This window comes from Podarcis tiliguerta (genome assembly GCF_965153285.1).
Source record: "Podarcis tiliguerta genome assembly, chromosome: 5".
NCBI lineage: Eukaryota > Metazoa > Chordata > Lepidosauria > Squamata > Lacertidae > Podarcis > Podarcis tiliguerta.
Genome location: NC_139538.1, coordinates 84,111,805 through 84,129,323, shown reverse-complemented (window position 1 = coordinate 84,129,323; position 17,519 = coordinate 84,111,805). Strand labels below are relative to the sequence as shown.

General features: G+C 46.5%; 1 protein-coding gene across 5 annotated transcripts in view; it reads left to right on the top strand.

Moving 5' to 3' along the window:
• The window catches only part of PIK3AP1 (phosphoinositide-3-kinase adaptor protein 1), a 46,801-nt gene that overhangs the window by 15,824 nt on the left and 13,458 nt on the right, over positions 1 to 17,519 (top strand). For all 5 annotated transcript variants that reach the window (XR_014511156.1, XM_083440368.1, XM_083440366.1 and 2 more), the window contains exons 3-9: positions 3,066 to 3,217; positions 6,821 to 6,965; positions 8,710 to 8,852; positions 11,317 to 11,446; positions 12,705 to 12,901; positions 14,762 to 14,954; positions 17,003 to 17,083. Coding sequence is in view for 4 of the 5 variants with exons in the window: in XM_083440368.1 (XP_083296494.1) it covers positions 3,066 to 3,217; positions 6,821 to 6,965; positions 8,710 to 8,852; positions 11,317 to 11,446; positions 12,705 to 12,901; positions 14,762 to 14,954; positions 17,003 to 17,083 (1,041 nt within the window). In the remaining variant the exon portion in view is untranslated. The remainder of the gene's footprint in view (positions 1 to 3,065; positions 3,218 to 6,820; positions 6,966 to 8,709; positions 8,853 to 11,316; positions 11,447 to 12,704; positions 12,902 to 14,761; positions 14,955 to 17,002; positions 17,084 to 17,519) is intronic.

The window sequence follows — 17,519 nt, the reverse complement described above, 5'->3', positions numbered from 1 at the left end:
AAGTTGAGCATATTGTACAGCTTCTGAGCACATACATCTTAAGAGTTTACAAACCCCAAGCTTCCTGAGTAGAAAATGAAATTTGCGGTACCCATTTCCAAGCAAACATGTTTAGGCTGCGTCTGTAAGCCTAAGAGCTAAAGGTATCATACAAACCACCATCATAGCGAAGTTAAAAATGAATCTTAACCACAAGCAGAGCGATGCTAAAAATATCCTGTTATAAGAATTTGTGGCTTTTGTGGCAGAGATTTAAAAAGGCAAAAACTTAACCAAAATGATACTTCAGAGGTGAAAACTACATAGTGTTCAACCATGTGGGTGATTCTTATCACATTGCTTGGTTCATTAAAAGAACTGCATGAATTTGAAAATGTCTGAAAGTCACAGTAGTCTGGTCCAGTAGTTTAGTGCAAGGTTTCGCAACTTGCTAGTTAGTACCTGCTTATTGCAGTTGGAGGTTATATGCCTGTGGAAGTTTGCAACGCACTCAGGAGAGCACATTTTCAAACAGCCCAGACGGAGCAGTAAAGTTCTACTGAAGTCACTGGTGCTGTTCATGTGCACATTTTCATAGCTACATCTTCATGGTAGAAGGCACATAAAAAAGAGGAATCTAAATATATGTTTCCGAAGGACCTTTGATACAGGAACTAAACAGATGCCCTCACTGAGGGCTTTGTTTTCACAGACACAGTGAATGCCAATCTGGACATCCTACGGCAGACATATCCAAAGTCCGTTTCGGGGGCCTAATTTGGCCCACAGGTTGATTTAATCTAGTCCCCGTGGCAGTACAGTGGTACCTCGGGTTACATACGCTTCAGGTTACAGACGCTTCAGGTTACAGACTCCACTAACCCAGAAATAGTACCTCAGGTTAAGAACTTTGCTTCAGGATAAGAACAGAAATCGTGCTCCGATAGCGCGGCAGCAGCGGGAGGCCCCATTAGCTAAAGTGGTGCTTCAGGTTAAGAACAGTTTCAGGTTAAGAACGGACCTCCGGAACGAATTAAGTACGTAACCAGAGGTACCACTGTATATGTTCTGGGGCAAAATCCTTTTTAAAAAAAAAAGCAAAAAGCTCAGCAATCCTAAAAAAACCTCAACAACTTTGGTCAGCCCTCAAACATGTCCACTTCATCAAATCCGGCCCTCTTTGAAAAAAGTTTGGACACCCCTGTCCAAACAGGGCGTCCTGTTTCAGCGAAATGGAAAGCGTCACTCTGACAATGACACCTGCATTGCCCACGTGGCATAGGCATCAGTGCCGATTTCGGATGAGACCTCTTGCACTCCGCAAGATCTCTCGTGATTTTGATGAGATAAGCACCTGGGATGAGTGGAAGGTTGTTCTTTCGAACTGGTCCTCTTGATATTTAAAGAGACATCTTCTTTAAGGGGGGGAGAAGCTAAGGAAAGAAACACTGTGTGTTTGTGAACACTCCATATTTGGTCCAAATATACCTGCACAAGCAGTGACACTTAATGATCATGAACTTCCCAGATTTGATTGCCTTAAGGAGCAAATCTCAAACACTGTTCTGTAGGGTTCATGCAGTGTCAGAATGCAATCTTCCATTTCACTGTCTCATTCGTGGGCTACAAAATTTGAGGGGGTGGGGAGAGGTGATTTTTCAGGATGTGGAATGGTAGATGTGCAGTAGCTGAAACTCGCTGTCGCCACTGGAGCTTTTATTAGCTATTACCCCCACGGCCAAAACTCCCTGAAGCAAGACTATGTGATGTTACTGCATCGTTTGAAGAAGATGTCTTTAAAAATATTAACGCCCACCATTTCCTCCAGAAGTCCCTGTCAGAGTGGTGCTATTTAACGTCTCTTCAGGGGGCTTTTTTTGGAGGGGGGTGGCAGCTGCTGCCAGGCAGGAGGACCTGGCAGTGGCGGGGAAGTGTTTCAGCCACCCCAAAGTTTCACTTACCATCAGCTCAAAATTTGCCAGGGGTTGCCGTTCTCCATCCCCACTATTCGCATTTCAAATCAAAAGTCTTCTGTGGAGAATGTGTAGCTCAGCCCTCGTGTGAAACGCTTAATCCTTAGTGCAAACAATACAGATTCAAGTTGGGGAAACTGTTCTTTATGGACTGTACATAGGCAAACACCTAAGGAACTTGGGAGGAACTCTGCCTGGAGGCCTGAACCGCTTTTTTCATGCCCCTGCTGGCATCTCCGGGACCTAGGTGACAGGGGAGGTGTTTCTGCCTCTTGACAGGTGGATGGAATGGGTGGTGTACCCCCCCTCTGGAGAGACAAATTCAGACACCATGTCCTGACAACTCCTGAGGTGGAGGGAGTGACATGGTAGGCACAGTGGAAGCATCAGAGATTGATTCCGTCACATCCATTTCAGTCATTTTGAAAACCCAAAGTGTCATTTTCCCAACTGAATCTGAGTGAAGCCAGTGGGTCACAAACTCATCTGGGCCCTACTTAATTCTGCCTTAGTAAAAAAGGTAAAGGTACCCCTGCCCGTACGGGCCAGTCTTGACAGACTCTAGGGTTGTGCGCCCATCTCACTCAAGAGGCCGGGGGCCAGCGCTGTCCGCAGACACTTCCAGGTCACGTGGCCAGCGTGACATTGCTGCTCTGGCGAGCCAAAGCCACACACGGAAATGCCATTTACCTTCCCGCTAGTAAGCGGTCCCTATTTATCTACTTGCCCCCAGGGGTGCTTTCGAACTGCTAGGTTGGCAGGCGCTGGGACCGAACGACGGGAGTGCACCCCGCCGCGGGGATTCGAACCGCCGACCTTTCAATCAGCAAGTCCTAGGCGCTGAGGCTTTTACCCACAGCGCCACCCGCGTCCCCTGCCTTAGTACCTGCAGCTTAAAATGAGTCCAGTGGGCTAAAGAGCCCACTAATTAGTTAATTCCAACTAATTTATGCTTGAGGCCAATGTAAGATAATCCCATCTGTGTGCAGAATGTGCATCCTTGCTAGCGCTTGCTTTCATTAAACCATTTGACTTTTAAGGGACTTTCTTAGTTAATTTGCGAACTTGCTGGACTGCATTGAGAAGTAACACTGACCGTTGTCCTGCACTTAGATTCTGGCTGTGATTCAGTGACTGATGCAGAAGCGGAAGACGACAGAGACACACACCATTCGTGCAGTATTGCAATGAGCCGAGAGCATGGGAACTTGGTGACCAGACTAGGAAGCCTAATTACAGTGCAGCCTGATCGCATTCGCTGTGGGGTACGGTATGTCTCCATTCTTTCAAAGTTGCTGTGAAAGGGCAAAATGTGTGTGTGATGCTGTGCTGTGAACACAGCTTGGCTGAGCTATGATTCTCTAGAACCGAGCCTTGCTAAATAACTAGGCTAAATAAGCAAAGGAGAGAAATATGTGAAGCGACACCGTCCTCTTGGCCATTTTCCTTTCCCAAATATTATTATTTGCAGCGTTGTTTGCATGTGTGTTTGCCTGCCTGGAATACAACCTGAGGACATTGCATTGCATTTCTCTCTGTGTTATGGGGAGGGCATGAGGAGTTTGGCGGGTGTTTGGCGTCGCAGTTGTGCTATAACACACCTGCAAATAGTTCTGTTGGCTTTGAGGCAAGCCTAGAGCACAGGTGTTCCTGCTTTTACCTGCTTGTGGAACAACTGAAGTAGCGCACTCATGTTCAGGACTTGATCTTCAGTATTGCCACGGCTACCCACGCCGCTTTTGCTCTGAACCTCGAATAGCTTTGTACTTTTGACTGCTGCAGAATTTAGCTGCATACCTGAATTTACACTTTGATACCCTTGATTTCTGGGGCAGCTTCCTTGTCTTCCTGCAGTGAAGCATTTTTTTTTTACTGTATATTGCTTTAAACTTTATACAGTAGTTAAAATCTCATGGTATGTTCCAGTTACAGTTTTAAAAAACCAAACAAAGCAAAATGACAATGAAAGCTAAATAAAACCACTGCCTTTAAAGAGGCAGTGGTACATTCACTTCTTAAAAATCCTACTCTAGACCCAGCAAAGTGTAACAAATATAAACTGGTCCCCATAATAATAATAGTTATAATTTCTTATTTATACCCCACCCATCTGGCTGGGTTTCCCCAGCCACTCTGGGCAGCTCCCAACAGAATATTGAAAACACGACAAAACATCCAACTTTAAAAACTTCTCAGAACATTAAAAACACCAACATCTGTTTCTTGGCAAAGGTGGTGGAGAGGGTGGTTGCGGAGCAACTGTGGTTATTCCTGGGTATGTCTGATTATCTAGATCCACTACAATTTGGGTTCAGATCTGGTTTTGGAACTGAATCAGCCTTGCTGACCTTTATCATGAGAGGGACAAAGGGAGTGCAATCCTGCTTGCTCGCCCAGTGCTCTTCAGGGTCATTTCCAGAAAGTAGTAGTCTTCCTTGCACCCCCTGCATTTGTGGTGTGGGATCCCACAGGGTACCATTCTCTCCCTAATGGTATTTAATACCTGTATGAAGCCATTGGGAACGATCATTAGGAGTTTTGGAGCAAGGTACCATCAGTATGCTGATGACACTCAGCTCTACTCCTCCATAACATCCGAATCAGGAAAGGCTGTGAAAGCTTTGAATCAGAGTCTGGATGCAGTGATGGACAGGATGAGGGCCAATAAATTGTATTTGGATCCTGAGCAGATGGAGGTTCTTTTTTCTTTTCTTTTTTGGTATATGATTTTTATTAAATTTTCTCTTTTACAATTTAAAGTGCTCATTTTTGCATCCTTAAGATATCAATGACTTCCCTTCTTCTCTTTCCATGGTTCATTTTACATATCATAAATCCCTGCATTTTTTACAAAAACTATACTATTCAGTATTCCATTATTGCATCCATCATAACTTATTTACACGGTTGAATTTATCTGAATGATGCCAGCGTTTTCAGCTGTACACAGTTATTTCCCATATAGTCAATAAACGTTTTCCAGTCTTCTCTAAACATATGTTCTTCTTGTTCTCTTATTCTATATGTTAAGTCTGCAAGTCTGCATATTCTGTCAACTTAAGTTACCACTCTTCTTTGGTTGAGACCTCGCTTGTTTTCCATTTTTGGGCTACCAAGACACGGGGTAGACACCTGTTCTGGATGGGGTTGCGCACTCTCTGAAAGAGCAAGTGTGTAGCTTGGGGGTACTCTTGGATAGATCTCTGTCCCTGGAGACCTAAGTGTCCTTTGTGGCCAGAAATGCCTTTTTCCACCTTTGTCTTGTTTGCCAACTACAGCCATTCCTGACCACTGTAGTCCGTGCAGCGGTAACCTCAAGACTAGATTACTGTCAGTGGTTTTCAGTGCTGCTTTTCAACTTGAATTTCATTTTGGGAAATCCAAAATGGTACACGGGCACTGCAGGTGGCACTGTTCCCCACTAGAATGGCTACCCAGGGGCCTTCAAGGAGGGTAGTAAGGGGGCAGACCTCAGGCTAGTGAGGGGTCCTATTGAGCTCCATGGGTCTTTGGCCAGCCCTCAGCCTGGCTGATTTCTGGTGCAACCCTTGTTTTTAGCCTTAGATTTTCATGACCCTTTAGGATACAACTGTGGGGCAGCCGCAGAGAATGGCCCTCTGCGGAAGTGTTCACACATCATTTTAGACCATAGCTGAGCCTTACCATGGTTTAAAGGCGAGCGTGTGGCTGCTTTGCTTCTTCCTCAGTCATGCTACTCCTGCAGCGCTAGGAGCTAAGCCAACCATGAATTGGTTTCGCTTTACTTCCAGACCCGAGCTTATGGCTTGTTTCCCCCTTAATAAAACACAAGTGGCAAGCCAAGAACTGATATTGGCAACAACTTGTGGTTTGTTCAGATACAGACAAACCATGAACCCTGCTTTGGACATAGCACTAAGCTCTGGCTTAGCTCCCAGCTTGCAGGGGAGGAGCAGGAGAGGATCGAGGTGGCTGTGATTTTTTTGCCCCGTGCACCATCACACCTCATTTTCCTGAAAACACAGCTAAGCTTAACTCTGGTTTAAAGCAGCCTTTGCCAATCAACTGCCTCCCCTCCCACAGTATTTTGGACCACAACTCCCATCAGCCACTGTTGGTAGGGAATGAAGGGAGACGAAGGGCCGAGATTTGCAATCCCACCTTGTAGACCTATTGGAGAATCTCCACCAGTGGCATAGTGTGGGTTGTCAGCACCCGGGGCAAGGCAAGTAATTTGCGCCCCCTAACCCGGGGCAAGGCAAGTAATTTGCGCCCCCCCCCGCTGCACCGTCCCTCCCCCAGATAGTCCCTCACTCTCTCTCCGCACCGCACCGCACGCCTGGCACCCTCCCCTCCACAGTGGGCGGCGACCCGGCGGCTAGGATCGGATTCGCACAGCCAGCACTGCAGTGAGAGAGAGTGAGTGAGCCAGGTAGGGGCAGAGAGCTGTGAGTGCGAGCGCGCCCCCCCAGATGTTGCGCCCGGTGCGGCCGGCCCCCCCTGCACCCCCCACGCTACGCCACTGATCTCCACACAGTCCTTCTTAATTGCAGTTCTGTGAAAACCGTCATTATCTCCCAACTTTCTCTCTGCGCAGCATGAAACAGAAAATATTGAAGATTCTGCTCAAGATCCTGTGCTACTTTCTCTGCAGAAGGATTGATTTTACAGCCAAAAAACTAGAAGTTGTTGAATATATATGTGGGTGTGTGGGTGTGTATATGTATATGTATATATAATGTCTACATTTTAATGCTTTAAACTATTGCAAGTCACTTTGGGGACATTTTGTGGAGAAAGGGATTGCTAAACAAATAAATAATGACTGTACGGCATTCAAGAGCCTGCAGATATTACTGTGTTTCTAAAATGTTATTCTCTACTTCTAGGCGAAGACAATAGTTTACATCGTCCTAAAATGTAAGCTGGATAGCCACGTAAAAATGGAAGTGGAATTTTCCTCCGAGAGCTGCCAGTCACTGCGAGTTCTGGCCAGGATAGAGAATGAGTATACCGTTTCGGTTTCCGCACCTGGTAGGTGCCAAAATTGGCATTGCTTTGCTAAAACGCTTCTCTGCAGCAGAAAATATTAAACAGAATCGCACCTTATCTCAGAGGCAAATTTAGCATCAGCTAAGTAAGCAGAGTGGGACGCGGGTGGCGCTGTGGGTAAAACCTCAGCGCCTAGGACTTGCCGATCGCATGGTTGGCGGTTCAAATCCCTGCGGCGGGGTGCGCTCCCATCGTTCGGTCCCAGTGCCTGCCAACCTAGCAGTTCGAAAGCACTTCCGGGTGCAAGTAGATAAATAGGGACCGCTTACCAGCGGGAAGGTAAACGGCGTTCCATGTGCTGCGCTGGCTCGCCAGATGCAGCTTGTCACGCTGGCCACGTGACCCGGAAGTGTCTGCGGACAGCGCTGGCTCCTGGCCTATAGAGTGAGATGAGCGCACAACCCTAGAGTCTGGTAAGACTGGCCCGCACGGGCAGGGGTACTTTTACCTTTACCTTTAAGTAAGCAGAAAGTGAAACAAACTACGTCCTCTTATGAAGGCTCCGAAAAAGTGAGCACTGGAAGCTAAAACTGTATACACGAAGCCGCAAATAGATAGTTGCTAGAGCGCAGTAGAGCTAAAACAGCCTGATTAGACCATGCTTCCTGTTAGTGTGCTGCATTGCGTCCGAAGTGGGGGCTTGCAAGCCTCATCATCATGGGTTGGTTGACGTCTGAGCTCCAGATGTGTAGAGGGCTGCCTCCACAGGAAGCAGAAGCTGTCTTGCGCTTCCTCTTTCCCCCACATTCTGCCAAATGGCCAGAGCTGCGCTTAATTTTTGCTGTGTGGTAATTTTAGAAGCATAACGGAACTTAAATTTGTCATTCAAAATAGGAAGGGTTATGTTGTGGAAGCTAAGTTAATTTTTATTCAAATGACAGCCTGGAGAGTATGAAAATCCTTAGCAGGAACAAGTTTCTTCCTAAATGTAGGAATTTTTTCTCACTTTCCTAAGGGCTGAGTAGTGCAGTTAATTGTGCTTAGGGCTCTAGCACGGACCCTGTTTAGTTTTCATGCATGATTCTTTTAAGGGAGTTGGTGACTGTAAACTGCAACAGGTTTCGTTGAAACTGCTCACCAGAGAGGACTGTGGCAGTGCTGAATCCTTCTTGTGCTTCCCCCTCCGGCCAGCGCTGATAAATAAATAAATTAGCAAGGACTCAGGACTGCTTCTTGGGCTTTGTTTAGGCCAGGAGTTCTGAGTAAATACTTCCTGCATTCTCTGGTTTCAACACATGATCATGGCTAAAGCAAGTTGAAAGCACTGATTGTGCTGCTGGGTGATTCTTGACCTTCCAGTTTTGTTCTCTTCGATAACTTTAGGTTTACGTCATCGCTTCCACTGCTGAAGCCTGTAGGTTTCTCTTGGCATGTTAAGTTCTTCCACACATTCAGATACGTGTGAAAGAGGCAGAGCAATAGCAGCTCCACCACTGGTTTTGGGTGGCATGGTTGGCACAGTTCAGCTTTCGAGGAAAACAGAGGCCCACCTGTTGACAGGTAGTACTTAGTTTCTTGGTGCATCCCTAACAGCAACAGATGCACCAAGAAACCAAGGACTACCTGTCAACAGGTGAGCCTCTGTAGTATTCCTCAAAAGCCGAACTGTACCAACTGTGTTCAAAGGAAGGCCACACAGAGCATTGTTCCTTATTGATTCTTCTAGCATAGTGGGTTTTCTTTTGTACCTTGTCTGTTACTGATTAATCTTTGCCTTATCCCACAGACCTGTCGCCTGGAGCTGTATGCCTGCGATTGTTTTCTGGGGATTTGATGATAGCTGAAGCAAGCATTTGCTATTACACTGACATGGAAGAAATTAGCAACTTGCTGTCTACTGCAGCAAATCCAGTGGAATTTATGTGTCAGGTAAATGTTAAAAGATGGGGCAAAGGAAATAACTTGAATCAGCGAGGAACCTTGAAAAATAGCTAACTGCATATCAGGATAATTCTTATAGTCCTGAGAGACACAAGCTATGCCTGATGGGCATGCTGCTTTGTTTTGTTTTAAAATCCAGGGTGGCAATAGAAAGGATTAGTTTGAAAAAGATCTGTCAAACAACTGCAATATAACTTCTATGTAAAATTCAGCCATGGGGGTATTTAAGAATTTAAATGGAAATTTAGGTTCCTATTTTAATTCCTATTTCAAGAAGGGACAAGGAGCATGTTTACTACCGTGTGATGTGGAAACATATTTTAGATGCAGCAGTAGCTAGAAAGAATTTGCTCCATGGCACCACAAGTTAAGCATTCACTTTTTCTGCTTGGGAACAACAGTGGAGGAAGGTGCTTGCATTAGCAGTGATGAAAGGAAGGGCTTGCTCATTGCTGCAGTGAAGCAAAAAAGAGGCTAGGTGCTTAGATAGTCTCTGTAATAGTGGGAAGGTTGGAGTCCAAAAACCAACAAAATCAATTATGAGGTCTAGTTCCTCAGCAGGGGTCTCAGCAGGAGCCAGTGTGGTGTAGTGGTTAAGAGCAGTAGTCTCGTAATCTGGGGAACCGGGTTCGCGTCTCCGCTCCTCCACATGCAGCTGCTGGGTGACCTTGGGCCAGTCACACTTCTCTGAAGTCTCTCAGCCCCACTCACCTCACAGAGTGTTTGTTGTGGGGGAGGAAGGGAAAGGAGAATGTTAGCCGCTTTGAGACTCCTTAAAGGGAGTGAAAGGCGGGATATCAAATCCAAACTCTTCTTCTCTTCTCTTCTTATGGCAGGGGTCGGCAACTTAAGGCCTATGGGCCCCAAGAGGCCCATGGAGGTTGTTTAACCGGCCCATGACCCCTGCTGCCTGCTCGGTTGGCTCCTGTGCTTGGCGCTAAACTGGCGTGGGGCAGAGCAGGGACCGCTATCCGTGACGCTGGTCAGCTTCCCATTGGCTGCAGGAAGCTCCTGCAGCCAATGGGAAGCTGCGCACGCCACCTCCGCACCGGAAGGAGTGCCGGAAATAGCATTGGTGCATGCCTGCGCATGCACTCTGGCCCACCGTGGCGTCTGCGGGACTGTGAACAGTCGCAGGCCACAAAAACTTTGCTGACCCCTGGTCTGTGGGGTTGGTGATGGGGTTACCTGAACACTGTGAAACGGCTGAGTGATTCTGACATCAGCTGCTGCTGAATGGATGTTATTCTACATATTACGCAAAGTTAGTAGCTTAAGTTTCTAAATTCAAAGAAAGAATGGAGCAGCCATAAACCCTGTTACTTCTCAGTTCCAGTGTGAAATTGGATAAGAGAGCTTGGGATATAAAAAGAGTAACCTCAGAAGGTCGGCGGTTCGAATCCCCGCAATGGGATGAGCTTCCGTTGCTCGGTCCCTGCTCCTGCCAACCTAGCAGTTCGAAAGCACACAGTGCAAGTAGATAAATAGGTACCGCTCCAGTAGGAAGCTAAACGACGTTTCCGTGTGCTGCTCTGGTTCTCCAGAAGTGGCTTAGTCATGCTGGCCACATGACCTGGAAGCTGTACGCTGGCTCCCTCGGCCAGTAAAGCAAGATGAGCGCCGCAACCCCAGAGTCGTCCGCGACTGGACCTAACGGTCAGGGGTCCCTTTACCTTTATAATCTCATTAAATGTAAGTGTGTGAGAGTGTGCATATTATTATTACTATTATTATTGTTGTTGTTGTTGTTGTTGTTGTTATTGATTCAATTTATATATTGCCTTTTATCCGACAATCCCAGGTCAGTGAACAACATTAGAAACAACATTTACATAGTGTAATAATAATAAAAGACAATAAAACCACATGAAAAAGTCATAACCATCCCCCCACTTTTAAAAGGCCATACGCTGTTCATTTGCCTGGCTAAAGAGGAATGTTTTTGCCCAGGGTCTAAAGACATGGGACCAGGTGAGCCTCTCTGGGGAGAGCATTCCGCAGATGGGGAACTACCACAGAAAAGGCCTGTTCTCGTGTAGTCCCTCTCCAAACCTCTCAAGGAATGGGGACACAGAGAAAGGCCTGACATGATAAGCGCAGGGTTGATTCCTATGGGGAGACTCTAGATCAGCTTTTGCCAGCGCAGTGGCCTCCCAGAAGTATCAGAGTACAATTCTGACCAACCTCATCCAGCACAGTTGTGGTAAGAGCTGTAGCCTGATACATCTGGAAAGCATCAGTTTGGCAAAGGCTGCTCTAGATGGACAACGGCGCAATCAGTATTGTGGCACCTTTGCTTAAATATCAGGTTTGCCTTTGAATGTGGGTAAACAGTTCCCGAGAAGGGGATGACCTGTTCTTGAGATTTACAGGTGGACGAACTCTTGATATATTAAAACATACTGTCTGGCTGAAATAATCTGATATGAACGGGTTCCTTCCTTGCATTCAGGCATTTAAAATAATCCCTTACAACACAGAAGCACTAGACAAAATCCTGACGGAGTCAATGAAAAAGAACCTTCCTGCGAGTGGTTTGCACCTGTTAGGGATCAACCAGCTAGAGGAGGAAGACGTTGCATGTAAGTGTGGTGGCGGTTTGAAAGTTATTGTGTTCTGGGAAAAGGCACAGTACAATAGTAGGAATAAATGCCAGTTTTGACGTGTTTGACCATCCCACACAATACAAGGTAGTATAGGATAGAGGGTTTGGTCAAGCTGTCTTGTTCTCAGCTCAACACAAACATTTGAGAGTAACACATCTGCTTCTGGAGACAAGTGTGCTCCAGAAGGGTAAAACATCAGAATTTAGCCCCCTGGCTCATTAGCTGCTGGGTGTGTTTTAAATCCAGCTCATCAGTGCCTTCTCTGCAGGGAATGCTCTGGATGTTGTTGTTGTTTTATTATATTTATTTAAATCCTGCCTTTACACCTGACGTGAACTTAGATCAGCTTGCAACTAAAATAAAAACAGCTAAAAACAGAGAAAAGAAAGCAATCATGAAAAAACAATTAAACACTAATAGTATAGAGTCGTATCTTGGTTCTCGAACGTAATCCGTTCCGGAAGTCCGTTCAACTTCTGAAAACATTCTAAAACCAAGGCACGGCTTCTGATTGGCTGCAGGAGCTTCTTGCACTCCGTTGGAAGCCACAGAAGCCGCGTCGGAAGTTCAGCTTCCAAAAAACGTCCACAAACTGGAACACTCACTTCGGGGTTTGTGGCATTCAGGAGCCATAACGTTTGAGTCACAAGGTGTTCGAGAACCAAGGTGCAACTGTTTACACCCACACTCAATTTCAATAAAAATATCATAGCACCAGCTCTTTCCTTAAAAACAATCAGTTCCCAAAGGCCTGTTGGAACTAGAAAGCTTTCACCAGGGTGGATGGGCATCAAGGAGGGAACCAATCGTATTTCTCTAGGGAGGGAGTTCCAAAGTCTGGGAGCAGCCAATGAGGAGGCAGATCCCCACCTCCACCCCTACAGGTCAGCTGAGGTGAACAGGACCACCCTCCTGTCCATCACCTGATGTCACCTTGATGTTAGATGATGAACAGGTGGGTGCCCCACTCATCTGTGAAAGTTGGCCCATGGGGTGACTGTATACAATGATCTGGGCAGCTGGTCCAAAAGGTCCAAGGTTCTAATGCACCTTGCAATTAGGGTAGAAAAAATAAATGCTTCTTTCACCTGGGAAGGAAACTTCTGAGAAATCGGAGGTTTGGGCACGACACTAGCTCCGAGACAGTATAACGGCTGAGAACTGCTGAATTTATCATCCGTGAGTAAAACTAAAAAAAGTAACTCGCCTTGCATGCCTGTTTTCTTCTTTTCAGGCCAGAGGGATGAAGAGCTGCCAACTCTGCTGCACTTTTCTGCTAAATACGGTCTAAAGAACCTCACTGCCCTCTTGCTTTCGTGCCCAGGAGCCCTACAGGCTTACAGTGTTGCCAACAAATATGGTCACTATCCCAACAACATTGCAGAGAATGAGGGCTTCAAAGATCTCCGGCAGTTCATTGATGAATATGTGGTAAGAGGGGCTGTTGCCCTTCTATTCCCTGTTGTCAGGATGGTGGAGAGGGAATACCTCACTACGAGGACTCCTGAATCTTCACACTGCTTAGGGGGGTGTCTCACGTAGAAACTGCACTGCAGTGGCAATAATTCGATTGTGGCAGTTTTATTCCTTCAGAAAGTGATACTAGTATTTGAATGTGGGTCCCCTTCCCCAATTCTCCAGAAGCTGAAGATGCATTTTACTCAAAGTTCTCTAGCTCACATGTATGATTCCTTTCTGAGAGCAAAATAATAACCCGAAGGAGAAAACTCCCAACACCCCCTTCTATGAATTACTCTAGAACAGTGTTTCCCAAACATGGGTCTCGAGCTGTTTCTTTGGGCTACAACTCCCATCATCTCTAGCTAGCAAGACCAGTGGTCAGGGATGATGGGAGTTATAGTCCAAAAACAGCTGGAGACCCAAGTGTGGGAAACACTGCTCTAGAATCTAGAGCAGGCATAGGCAAACTTGGCCCTCCAGATGTTTTGGGACGACAACTCCCATCATCCCTGATCACTGGTCCTGTTAGCTAGGGATGATGGGAGTTGTAGTCCCAAAACATCTGGAGGGCCGAGTTTGCCTATGCCTGATCCAGAGTAATTGATAGGGTAGGTGATACTTGTGAAATTAGGGCCTGGAGATATTGTAGGAGGAAAAATAACACCTGTGAACAATGTTGAACAGATCTTCAAGTAGATAGAGAAAGCACATGCAGAAGCAGTGGGAGACAGGCAGGCTGGTGTCTCTGTGGATCAGTGGCAGAGGTGAAAGGTTAATAGCACCTTTTTGCTCTGCTTTTCTGGAATTTTCTGGAATTTCTCAGACAGGAATGCTTTAAAGATTCTCTTTGCAAGAGACCCAGCCTCTTCTCTGAATGTTATTCTCTCCCTAGACATGATAGTTCCCGATTTAGCATCACTTGTGACATTTTCCTTTTCCACATATAATGGGCAGTGAGGTACCTTAATGTGCGAAATACAGCCATCGAGGGGTTGCAGTTTTTACGGAATCGGGGCAGATGTGTACACCAGCCCTAGAGGGTGGAAGGTGCAGAAAGCGAAATGCAGTAAAATAATGATTTAACACCAACCCACCCACCTTGCTGTTTCATGAAGTTTAGAGGTGCGTGACTGCAAAGGGGTAAATTTGCTTGTATGTGTTTCAAAAAGGGGCTAGCTGATGGTTGTGTAAGGGCTCTGCCTCTAAACGTTTAAAAGAGTTGACGAAATGTTGTGGGCGTCAGTTAGTGAACAAAATGCAGTAAAACTAGCCTGCTCCCCTGTGTGGTGGCAGTGGCGTTGCGTGGGTTGTCAGCACCCGGGGCAAGGCAAGTAATTTGCGCCCCCTAACCCGGGGCAAGGCAAGTAATTTGCGCCCCCCGCTGCACTGTCCCTCCCCCAGATAGTCCCTCGCTCTCTCTCCGCACCGCACCGCATGCCTGGCACACCCCCCCTCCACAGTGGGCGTCGACCCGGCGGCTCGGATCGGATTTGCACAGCCAGCACTGCAGTGAGAGAGAGTGAGTGAGCCAGGTAGGGGCAGAGAGCTGCGAGTGCGAGCGCGCCCCCCCAGATGTTGCGCCTGGTGCGGCTGGCCCCCCCTGCACCCCCATGCTACGCCACTGTGTGGTGGTCTTTCTGCTCATTCTGCTGACTTCCACCCCAAAGTTCTGCCCTGCCATGAACCCTCCACTGCATATAAAGACTGAAGTGTGGTAGGAGGGGTCATGCTTCGGATTGGTTACATGGGCATGCTCTTAGATTGATTCAATGGCATTCACCACCACCACTGCCTCGGTGGGTCTGTTGGTTTTCTTTCTTCACCTTCTAGGAGACAGCAGACTTGCTGAAAAGCCACATAAAGGAACAGCTGATGCAGGGCGAGGAAGATGATTCTGTTTATGAGTCCATGGCTCACCTTTCCAGTGACCTGCTGATGAAATGCTCTCTGAACCCTGGCTGTGATGAGGAGCTCTACGAATCCATGGCTGGCTTGGTTCCTGGTGCTACTACAGAGGACTTGTGTATGTATAGTCTTCCTCTTTTAAATCGAACTTGGACTCCTTATCCACTAAGCTAAATTAAGATATTAAAGGGCAGGCTAAAGAGTCTGTCATGGCTGCCACCATGTATTGCTGTAAGTAGAATAAAACGTCTCCTTCCTCCTAGCTCTATGCCTGATCAAGATCTAGACAAAGCATTTTATCAGAACAAGTTAATAGTTGTTTACTGTTGTAACAATTGTCTTCTCAAAATGTGTCTTCTGTACCATGAAAAATACCTTGAAAGCATTATCCAAAAAAGCAAAGAAACAAAAAAGATCTGAACAAAGCCAGTGTCAATTAACAGCTTCTCTTGGACTGGTAAATTACTCAGATTGATAGGAAGTGCATTGCAAAGATCAGTAAATAAACTGGGTCTGGCTGTACCTAACATGGCAGGTATCACGCAGAGGAGCTCAAACACAGAATGTTCTAACCTTGTTTCAAGTCCAAATGCACACAACATTGGAAATTAGAACAAAGAATTTTCAGATCGTGGCCTCTGGATGAATTTGTTTGGTATGTATGAGGAAATGACTCACCTTACCACTGGGTTATTTATTTATTTGCATTACTCAGAGTGGCTTGCAGCAGTCAAAGTACTACATTTCAGGATAAAACAGCAATATCAAGACAGGCTCAGCACATTTTCACCAGAAATGGCAAGGGAGTGGGCCAGATAAACCTAGCAGGGCAAGGTTTTCTACAGTCTGGGTGCAGCCATCAAGGAAGTCCTTCATATCATCCCAGCCAACTGCACCTCCATCATTGGTGGGACACAGAGAAGGGCTTTGCTACCAGCTCTTAGGGAATGGGCAAGCTGAAACAGGGTGAAATACCCTGGACCCAGGCCATTTAGGGCTTCAGAGGTTATCACCAACACTTTTAACTGTGCTTGGAAACAGACTGGTAATCAATGCAGCCGTTGCAGGATGAGTGTAATATGGTGGTCCCATGGGCATTTTTTTATCTATTTAATAATAATAATAATAATAATAATAATAATAATAATAATATTTATACCCCGCCCTCCCCACCAGGGCAGCTAACAAGCAATAATAAAAACAAGTTGAATGAATACAACTTAAAAACAAGATTAAAATACAACAATAAAATATTGAAACATTAAAATATTAAAATGCAGCCTCATCTCAGGAGGAGAAAGGAAAAAGAAAAAAGAAAGAGGGGGAGGGAATCAAATTGGCTCCAAGCCAAAGGCCAGGTGGAACAACTCTGTCTTACAGGCCCTGTGGAAATAAATCAGATCCTGCAGGGCCCTGGTCTCATGAGCCAGAGCGTTCCACCAGGCCGGAGCCAGGGTTGAAAAGGCCCTGGCTCTGGTTGAAGCTAATCTAACTTCCTTAGGGCCCGGGACCACTAGGGTGTTGCTATTCATGGACCTTAAGGTCCTCCATGGGGCATACCAGGAGAGGCGGTCCCGTAGGTACGGGGGTCCTAGGCCTATATTAATTAAATTTATATCCCTCGAGAGTGGACAGTGCTGACTAAGACTCTTGCTACCACATCCTGGACCAGTGGGAGTGTCAAAAGACTCTTCACAAGTAGCCCCATGCAGAGCACATTGCAATAATAATCCAATCTGGATGTGGGTGTCACTAGGGCATGTGCTATCATAGCCAGACCTGACTTTTCTGCAGCATGCACAGCTCAGCAGCCTAAGTTGTGAACAGCCACTATCTCAGCATCCTGATGCAACACTGAATGCAGGAAAACCCTCATACTGCAAACCTGGCTTTTCCCCAAATGGAAGTACTACCCCATCCAAAACAAAATCAAGAGCTACGGTGCCACTACAGGAACTCCCCATGCAAGTGGGCTCGTTCACATGGGTGGTGGAGGAGTCAGTTCCACCCATTTCAGCCTTACTTTGCAGTGCCGTGGAGCCTTTTGAGCAGCTTTCCCCTTTCAGCAGCTGTCAATGGGAGTCATGTCTCAGTTGTTCTTAGATGCTGATGAGAGAAGCTTTTCAAATAACCCAGCGGATTATGTTTGTCCGTTGTTGTTTTCAGACGTAGAAATGCTTCAGTCGGAGACCAGCAGCTCCTCCGCACGGACAACAAAGGCCTATATGATGCGCAAGTTCTTAGAAGGTGAGCATATGCAGAGAGGAAGGCTCAGAGTTAAGATCCCCATATGAAGAGATCTGGAGGATAGTAATATGAGAGAGAGCCTTTTCTGCAGTAGCTCCCAGTTTGTGGAAGGCTCTCCCCAGGAAGGCTGGTGTAGTGGTTAAGAGCGGTAGTCTCGTAATCTGGTGAACCAGGTTCGCGTCTCTGCTCCTCCACATGCAGCTGCTGGGTGACCTTGGGCCAGTCACACTTCTCTGAAGTCTCTCAGCCCCACTCACCTCACAGAGTGTTTGTTGTGGGGGAGGAAGGGAAAGGAGGATGTTAGCCGCTTTGAGACTCCTTAGGGGAGTGATAAAGCGGGATATCAAATCCAAACTCTTCTTCTTCTTCTGCATGTCTTTAGGTGCCAGGTGAGAACAATTCTCTTCAGCCAGGCCTTTTGCTGATTAGCATTCTA